The sequence below is a fragment of the Oratosquilla oratoria genome, chromosome 27 (assembly GCF_046742065.1).
Source record: "Oratosquilla oratoria isolate Oo_2021 chromosome 27, ASM4674206v1, whole genome shotgun sequence".
Taxonomy (NCBI): Eukaryota; Metazoa; Arthropoda; class Malacostraca; order Stomatopoda; family Squillidae; genus Oratosquilla; species Oratosquilla oratoria.
The window spans coordinates 46,562,608-46,572,607 of record NC_134803.1 but is presented as its reverse complement, the minus strand read 5'-3'; the positions used below and the strand labels follow the sequence as shown (position 1 = coordinate 46,572,607).

At 43.0% G+C, this 10,000-nt stretch overlaps 1 protein-coding gene across 6 annotated transcripts in view; it reads right to left on the bottom strand.

The window, feature by feature from the left end:
• Positions 1 to 10,000, bottom strand: part of smg (sterile alpha motif domain containing protein 4 smaug) — a 588,244-nt gene that overhangs the window by 270,492 nt on the left and 307,752 nt on the right. Inside the window, exon 2 of one of the 6 annotated variants that reach the window (XM_076210539.1) lies at positions 3,658 to 4,372. The exons of the other annotated variants lie outside the window; for them this stretch is intronic. Within the exon in view, the coding sequence (XP_076066654.1) occupies positions 3,658 to 3,886 (229 nt within the window). The 5' untranslated portion in view covers positions 3,887 to 4,372. The remainder of the gene's footprint in view (positions 1 to 3,657; positions 4,373 to 10,000) is intronic. 6 annotated transcript variants of the gene reach the window in all.

Genomic DNA, 10,000 nt, shown 5'->3' with positions numbered 1-10,000 from the left:
AGCATATCTTGGTACTTATTTGTACACATAATGCTACAGCTGTGAAGTCTGTGTGTGTGTGTGTGTGTGTGTGTGTGTGTGTGTGTGTGTGTGTGTGTGTGTGTGTGTGTGTGTGTGTGTGTGTGTGTGTGTGTGTGTGTGTATGTGTGTGCGTGTCTGTGTGTGGTACTTATTTGTACACATAATACTACAGCTGTGAAGTCTGTATGTGAGTGTGTGTGTGTGTGTGTGTGTGTGTGTGTGTGTTTGTGTTTGTGTGTGTGTGTGTGTGTGTGTTCTCCACTAGTTTTACAGCACACTTAACTACCTTTTTTAACGTTCTAGTTATCTCGAGATGAGGGTATTCTGCTAATGCACGAGGCGTGTTACCCAGTCTATTACCCGTGTATGGAGTGCAAGGAGCAAGTCAGCAAGTAACCCGCAACTTAATGAGCTTCCTCTGACACTGGTGATGTCACCTCTGGACAATTTTTGTCGCAGAAGAAGAATAAGTAGAAGAAGAAGAAAGGAAGATGAAGAAGGAAGAAGAAGAAGAAGAAGAGGAAAAAGAAGTAAAAGAAGAAGAAGAAGAAGAAGAAGAAGTAGAAGAAGAAGGCTAGAAAAGAAGAAGAAGAAGAAGTAGAAGAAGAAGGAGAAGAAGAAGGAGAAGAAAAGAAGAAGAAGAAGAAAAGAAAAAGAAAGAAAATGAAGAGGAAGAAAAAGATGAAGAAGAAAATGAAGAAAATGATAATAAAGAAAACGAAGAAAAAGGAATTGAAGGAAAAGAAAAAGAAGACAAAGAAAAGAAAGATGGGAGCGCTCTACCCATTCAACACGGGGTGCCGCCCCCCCCCACCCCCACCCCCCCGGGCCCTCGGCTAAATAAAATCCCCCATTGTTTGCCAGAACAAAACCTCTGAGGGGCTTCATCAATGATTACCTAATACATCCTTAACCTTTCCATCAATAGGGTTAAACTCAAAGAGCTTAACTTTTTAATTACTCTGAAATTAATCTTGTCTGAGAGGCCCTAACCGAATTCAGTTAATCCTTCCAGCAACAGGGATTAACTCAAGAGTTCAACTTTTTAACTACTCTGAAATTAATCTTGTCTGGGAGGCTCTAACTGAATTCAGTTAACCTAAAACCTGTGACGTGTCGCTGTTGATTAAAATAATTTGCCGTCACGTAGAATATAATACTTCGTGTCATGTGACTTATAATGGCCTTATTTATTTTATTTTATTTTATTTTTTCATTCTAGTTTTCCTCAGACAATTCTATGTATCTGTAAGAATGAACGTCTCCTGGTCCTTCTAGTTTCGGAGTGGGATCATTATAATCATTATAATTATCATTATCACTATTATTAATTATCATTATAATTTCATTTTTATCTATTCATTCATTTCTCTATTTATCTATTTCCATTTAATTTATCTATTATTATTATTATCATTATTATTATTATTATTATTATTATTATTATTATTATTATTATCATTTATCTATTTTTTTTTCTTTCTTATCCCATACCAAGTCTCGAGTCGGGTAACCCCCCCCCCCCAATGCCCGACCTCAGGTTGATGCATGCCCGATCTAATGCCCGACCTCATCTCAGGGCATGTTTGAGATCGGGCACGCTGATCCCACCGGGGCACCGACTCGTGTCGTCCTCTGCAAGAAACAGGTTTGACCCAAGAACTCGCGTTGACGTGCGGGCGAGATATTCTTTTTTTTATTTTATTTTTCTTTCTTTTTTCCTTTGCTCGTGATTGTCACTAATAGCACGAGTGACAAGGCGAGACCCGAGTAACTCGGCTCCGGTGACAAGACAACGAGGGGTTGGTCTGACAAGGTCTCTGCCTCCTCAAGTCTTCGTGCAATGGATTCGCCTTCCAGGTCAACCACGGGTCCTCAGCCTATTCCCTCGTGCATCCTGTTCTTATGGATTTCTGTTCTTCGGCCTTCTGGAGACCACTTTTCAACAATGAATAAAATCGTTGAGGAACCACTAAACAATACTGGGGGCCACTAAGGAAATGTGCCCTCCCCACCTCGTGCCCCCCCCCCCACACTACTAAGGGTTCACGACCCCCCCCCTGACTAAAATCCATTGGCCTAATTAAATTAGCTCCCCAGTACGGGGTATTGACCGTATGTTTTATGTATTACATTTTAGGAACTTCCGTGACACTCCTACGGACCAGAGTCACCCGATATTCTTTTATGGACAGAAACTAACGTCATTAAAAAAAATATATTCTGCCATCTTCCTTTAAAAATATCCTTGAAAATCTTTATGGCTTCACCTCTTCGGTGTCATATTGGCCCTAGGGATAGAAGCGCTGGTTACTGCAAAAGAAAGTCTGGGAATCAAAACCTCAATCCCTTCTGAATTATGACGCACTTTCTCGGGCCAAAACAATACGATCTTATTCCAATCACAGAAACGCCTGGAAATAAGAAAATTTATATATACATATATATATATATATATATATATATATATATATATATATATATATATATATATATATATACATACGTTTATTAACCACAATTCACTTTAACTCTAAGCCATCAACATCGAGAAACTCGAGGAGGCATACATGCAGAAATTGAAACGTGGTATAGTCAAGGACTCGAACTTCCGCTAGCACGTGACAAGTGATAGTGACTTAACCGACTGCGCCATCAAGAGAGATCGGGCATCATAATAATCACGGTTATAATCTGGTTAACCCCCGAGTTGATCTTAAAGAAATCCCTGGTTACAATAGGCTAATCCCCCCTTGCCCAAACCCTTCTCTTCTTTAAAGATTTTGTCCTGAATCACACCAGATGTTTCTATTCGAACGAGATAAGTCCTCAGTTAAATTGACCATCAGAGGCACCAAATGGATTTTATGTCATCCAGTCCCCTTCATCCACTCAGACTCAAGAAATGGAGGGATGGAGGGAAGTGGAAGGAGGGAAAGAGATGGTGGGCGTGGAGTAGAGTGGGTGCTGGAGAGGACCAGGAGGGGCAAAGGAGGGGGGGGGAAGAGGTGGGGGGTAGGAAGGGGAAGAGGTGGAGGATAGGAAGGGGAGAAGGGGAGATGGGGAGAAGAAAGGTAGGCGGAGAGGACGAAAGAGGAAGAGGAGGAGGGAGGTGAGGAGGAAGAGGAGGAGGAAGGTGAGGAGGAAGAGAAGGAGGAGGAAAAGGAGGAGGAAGAGGAAGGTGAGGAGGAAGAGGAAGAGGAGGAGGAACTGAAGGTGAGGAGGAAGATGAAGAGGAAGAGAAGGAGGAAGAGCAGGAGGTAAGTGAGGAAGAAGAGGAAGGAGAAGGAAGAAGAAGAGGTGAAAAAGAAGGTAAGGAGGAGGAAGGTGAGGAGGAAGAGGAAGGTGAGGAGGAAGAGGAGGAGAAGGAAGAGGCGAAGGAGAAAGAGGAGGAGGAGGAAGAGGCGAAGGAGGAAGAGGAGGAGGAGGAAGAGGCGAAGGAGGAAGAGGAGGAGGAAGAGGCGAAGGAGGAAGAGGAGGAGGAGGTAGAGGAGAAGGAAATGGCATTTAGAATTCGACAAACCACAACATTCTTACCGCACCTGTACAAAAAACAGAAACTAAAAAATAAAAATAAAATTGAAAAACGGAAAATAAAATATCAAAATCATATTGGAAAAAAAAAATCGTACTTACATTCTAGTAGCAAAGATGACCACACATCGCTACCGGACGAGGAAGAGGAAGTGGAGGACGAAGAGGAGGAAGAGGAGGAGGAGGATGACGGCGAGAGCGAGGCCGGAGAGACGCTCTCGGGCGACGAGGACAGGGACGGGAAGGGAGGGAACGTCGAAAACTCGTCGACAATACTCGTCGACTGATCATACGTCCAGATGGGATTAGACGACAGGAGAATGGGAGACATGGCGGCGAGGGTGGAATTCCGTGGGATGCTCAAGAAATCTTGCCGAGGGAGTCACAGATTGGGGAGGGAGATAAGGAGGACTTGGAGAGTGGGGGCTTAAGTGATGGGGTGGAGTAGGTAGGACGTGATGATGAGATACACTGGATTGGGGAGGGATTAGTTTGTCTGTCAGAAGGGATGCTTAAGTCAAGTGATCAGTGAGTTCTTTTGAAGATGATGAGTGAGGAGGAAAGGTTAAGGGTATGTATGTGTGTGTGTGTATGTGCTGGAGGAGGAGGAAGAGGAAGAGGAGGAGGAGGAGGAGGAGGGGGAGGAAGAGGATGACACGGTAGAGGGAGGCACTGGTTACACTATCAAGCACTGAGAGTTCAATTTCGTATACAAGCGAAATTTCATCATCAAGAAAGTGTTTTTCGAATTTGAGCCAATTCGCACATTTTTACTTATTTCTGTTTTGTCTTCACTCGGTCATTTCAGGGCCTGATGCTGAAATCATAAACATATACTCGTTACCATGGTTACCGTGACGTCATCACGGGCAGCCCAGTGACGTCATAATGACGTCATCGTGGCCGAAGCGAGGCAAATTTTCTCAAGAACCTCCTTCCGTACCGGGCGGCACTTTTCCTTTCGCTCCGACTGTCGCCAGGCGATTTAATTCAACTCCGAGCCACCCTTGGAGGCTTGATCATTTTATTCTGGTTGACGCCAGGCTATTTAATCCATCATAAGAATTTTTATCACCATAACATACACCTTAACTTAAATCCACAATTTTTTTTTCAAAAATATTTGTTGATGTTCACGTATCATCTTTTTACTTATGACACTGACACTCACTTATGTATTTGTTCTGGCTGCCGCCAAGCTATTATATTTAATCGAGAAAGGGGGCTAACCCCCTTCGGACAGTAAAGGATAAACCTTTCCCAAGCTGGTTACTCTCACGGCGCCAGGCGATTTTAATCAGCTATAAATACAATCAAACACACGAAGTCACGGGAACAAGATCAAAAATGTCTAGATGACTCGTTCGTGTGAAGATCATTTATATGAATAAATTTATATAAAGCATTATGTGTGTATGAATATGTGTGTGCGTGTATGTGTGTATGTGTGTGTGCACGCATGTGTGTGCACACTAATCAAAGTTATATTCAGTTAATCCTTTGTATAAACAAGACGCTAATTCATGTTTACATGGTTTGGTAGGACGGACGAAGAGGAAACATCATCAACAACAACAACAACAACAACAACAACAACAACAACTGCATTTCTGTTCAATTCCGTCACATTCATCTTTTACGGAAGCTGACTCACTCCTCATTGCATTGTTAGACTCCAGCCGTATTCTTAAAAGCTGGAGATCATTTGGGGTCTCAAAAAGTCGTGTCCACCTGTCACGGGTGGGGATGACAGGTGGTAATAGGCATGGAACTGCCTAGTGTAGGCCTTATGGTCTATTGCGGTCTCTTTCACTCTTATGCTCTTATGACTGTCTTGCTTCTGAAGTTTCGTCTAAGAATACGGCCCTGGAACCTAAGTTGTGTATTCCAAAAACATGCAGAGTCACAGCATCTAACATTGGCGGCACTAGGCATTTCTCGCTAGCATGCTAGTTGCTTTTGCTACTAGGATTGAGTAGAGACGATTTCGGTTACACTATTCCAGACTTCCGTAAGAACATCACAATAAAAGTGTCTGACATTCGTATTCTAGGTTTAAATTCTCCAAGTTCGTCATTCAGCTTGTCAGTACACGACGCAAGAGTAATTTGACATTTCTATATCTGAAATACAAAACGTTCATAACCGAAATCGTTTTTAGTCAAACTAAAGAGCAAAAGCAAGTAGCATGCTAGAGTAGCGTGACCACCACATTACGAAATACCAATTCGGTGTCACGGTCACAATCACATCATCAACCACGAAGCAGATCACGAACAGAACGAACGAACACAAAAAATAACATTCGAAAGTGCGTTCGTGACACAGATCTTAAGCACTGCGGAGGTTATACAAGAACAGAATCACAGCATTGCCCAAACATTTAACCGCAGCGCAAAGAACACAAACGCTGTGTCACGACCACTTTCCTTCTCCCACTGCTGTGGTTCGGGCCATTTCGGAGCCATTTTTTAGTGGCGCTGTGGTGTGGCGCACTTTAGAGACTTGATAATGGCGGACGATTTTCTTCTTCGGGTCAGGCTCTTCCTCCGCGCTGAGGGCTCATAACCGAGGCCACCAACGGAGCCTCGAACCCGGGAATGATATATACCAGACTCATCCGAATCCGCAATAGGAGGGACTGCCATTACTCCCTTGCCCCGGACCACTCCCCCCTCACTCCCACCCACCACCCGCCTCGCTAACGATGTAGCTAGAGTTCCTGGAGGCTTAATAGGTAATTATGTCCATCCAATCTGGAAACACCGCTGAGAAGCAAGCAACCTTACCTGCCCTCTCCTCTCCCTCACCCTTTCTCTTCTCCTCTCTCTTCCCCCTTCTCCCCACTCTTCTCCTCTCACTTTCCCCCCTCTCCTCCCGCCTCTCTCTCTCCCTTCCCCCCATCCACAAGCTTTCTCCAAACTAAAAGCTTTCCTAATTCCACACAACTTGTCTCCATTACCGACCTTCTTCCCCTAAGTTTTCTCACCACCGCAAGTGTACGTGGGTGTGTGCCTGTGTATACGTACGTGTGTGTGTGTGTGTGTGTGTGTGTGTGTGTGTGTGTGTGTGTGTGTGTGTGTGTGTGTGTATTCACCTTGGTCTTTGGATCACGTGTTGGACTCGTGATCGACAGCTATTTCCCTCCCGGAAGAGAGCTCGGAGCTCGTATGACCGATCTATGGGTAATGCTATGACCTTACACACACACACACACACACACACACACACACACACAACTCCCCGCCCACGAGAGTCGGAGAACGACCCGAAGCGCAGCGATACCGAAATAATTTCGGCCCTGGGCAGGATTCGAACCAGGTACTGCCGCACCTCCGTACTGGCAGTCCAGTACTCTATCAACCGCGCCACCGAGTCGTGTGTGTGTGTGTACGTGTGTGGAGGGTGTCAGTGGGTGTGAGTGTATGAATGTGTGTGTATTTGTGTGTGCGTGTGTGTGTGTGTATGTGTGTGTGTGTGTGTGCGCGCGTGCATTTGTGTGTGTGTGTGTGCACATGTGTACACGTGTTATACATCAATGCCACCGTGTTCATTCCCGTACAACAGGTGCCGCATCTGTGGAGCCAAATACCCTCGACAACCTCGTGCAGCACCTCAGGACTCTACACCTCGACAACACCTCACGACACCTGTGACATAATCTATTGTTTTTATTCTGGTTAATTCATGACTAATGTATTCAGCTGAAGCTCTTGACCCAACTTCGCCCCAAGAGATGAATAAAATCGTCTGGCGACAAGAGGGGCAGAGTTCTGCTGAATCCGTCAACGTATCCTGTATCAATGAATAACCTGGATTCCAGAGGTGGGCGCGTTCCTCGGTGCGCTCCTCAGTGTCCTGAGCAAAGTCATGCCAGTCAGGACACCGAGGAACGCACCAAAGGAACGCACCGAGGAACGCGCCCAGTTCTGCTGGATTCTAAAGTTCGCCGACAACTACTAAGTATTCCCATTTGATAACAGAGGAAACCTTTGTGACTAATTTGTCAGTGCTGCAGATATATACCCCGACACATAACGCTTATAAGATTTGTATGAAAATAAATTCATAAACAAAATAAATAGAAAAAATAAATAAGTTATCAAAATTAAAATAATTACTTAAATCAATAAATAACAACGTCTTGCCCCGTCAGATATGGGGTAGACGAATTAGCCTTAGACGTGAAACCACATCACCAACTAATACACCAAACAAAACCCTTCACAGTTACAACAGCTCCCAAGCAGCTCCTGACGAGGAGAGCAGCTACCGGAGACGAGGAGCTGCCACCCCCTCTGTCCTCCTCCTCCTCCTCCTCCCGGCGGAGGAACCTGCGCGGAAGAAGAACTTTCACTTTCGCCCGCTCGCCGATGGCTCCGCCGTTGCGAGCGAGCCTGGCGTTCCATCGCTGGCCTACATGACGTTGAATGCCGATTAGGTTTGCGGACAGAGTATCCGTAAGAAGAGGAAGCACGCATATGAACACACACACACACGCATACACACACACACACACACACACACACACACACACACACACACAGGGAGGGGGAAATAGCTGTCGATCACGAGTCCAACACGTGATCCAAAAACATAGTGAATCACACACACACACCTACTTGTATATACATATATACATACACACACACACACACACATATATATATATATATATATATATATATATATATATATATCAAATAAGTGAATAAATTAAATAAATCAATAATAAAAATAAATATTACGAACAAACAATACATGAGGAAGCAGAAGCACAATATTCAAGTAATATATAAATAAATCAATCAATCATTTAATAATACAAATAAACGGATAACACAAAATAAAAAAATAACATAACACCTCAATAAATACAAGAATAAAGAAATAACTTCTTGAACCCAAAAAATAACTTAAATGTATATATATATATATATATATATATATATATATATATATATATATATATATATATTATGGCAGCTAAAGGGTTCATTCATGTGTATTCACTCTTATTATAATTACTAATAATTTAAAACCATTTCAATTTCGTATTCCTTCCTTATGTTTTTTTTTTCTCTATTTCCAATTTTCGTCTGTGTACTGCCCATTCTCTTCGAAAAATATTATAATTTTCAATATCCCCCCATGAACATTGTCATTATCCCCCCATTTCAATTTCAATTCTCGCACACCCCTTCCCTTCCAACTGCCGAAGAAAGAGCCAGAGGATTCCGTTTTTTATGATAAATTTTTCCTGCCTCTTCCTCTTCCTCCTCCTCCTCCTCCAGAATAAACCTACATAGTCACTCGAGACTTTCCTCCTCTTGTTCCACTCTCGTTTCTTGTCCTCCTCCTCCTCCTCTTCCTCCTCCTCCTCCTGGAGACTGTCACCAACTTTGTCTCGAAGTTATCACTGCCCAGCGTCTATTTCTTCATTGTGTGTTTGTGTGTGATTCACCATGGTCTTGGATCACGTGTTGGACTCGTGATCGACAGCTATTACACTCCCGGAAGAGAGCTCAGAGTTCATGTATGACCGGTCTATGGGTACTGCTGTGACCTTATACGCACACACACACCCAACTCCCCGCCCACGAGAGTTGGAGTAACGACTCCCAGCGCATCGATACTGAAATTATTTCAGCCCTGAGCGGGATTTGAACTCAGACCGTTGTATAGCAGTTGCGAACGCTACCACTGCGCCGTCGAGTGTGTGTGTGTGTGTGTGTGTGTGTGTGTGTGTGTGTGTGTGTGTGTGTGTGTGTGTGTGTCTGTGAGTTTCTATCATTATAATCAAAGGCCAACTCCACACCCTCTGTAGCTTTCTAATGACTTCGCCATCTCACATATATTTCTTTCTATTTACTCCATTATTATTATTATTACTATTATTATTATTATTATTACAATTATATTATATATATATATATATATATATATATATATATTTATATATATATATATATATATATATATATATATATATATATATATATATATATATATATATATATATATATATATACTCTGCATCCGGCTTCGTCACGAACCCAACGGTCTCCTGTCCAGATGCTTTCCTACGGAAACCCATTGTAGTCTATTGTGTAAGTTGTATTTCCCAAAATACATCCAGTGCTTATTTTCCAAATATCACAAAAAACGGCCCTCAAAAAATAAAATAAATAAAATAAAATAAATAAAATCGTCTTGAGACAACCTTATACGAAACTATGAAAAGTCAACAAATCGCGAAAGCGGATTTTGCGCGTTTTCCGTCCGGTTGCAACTTCGTGGGTCTTGCAATCGGCAGCATGCAGCTGCAATTGATTGGCTTCCTTCTGCAACAAGCTGATCACAATAACTCCGCAATCTTCGCTAACTGCCTCAATTTTTACTCGTAATCTTCTCCATTCAATCTTCAATTTCAATCTCAATGGAG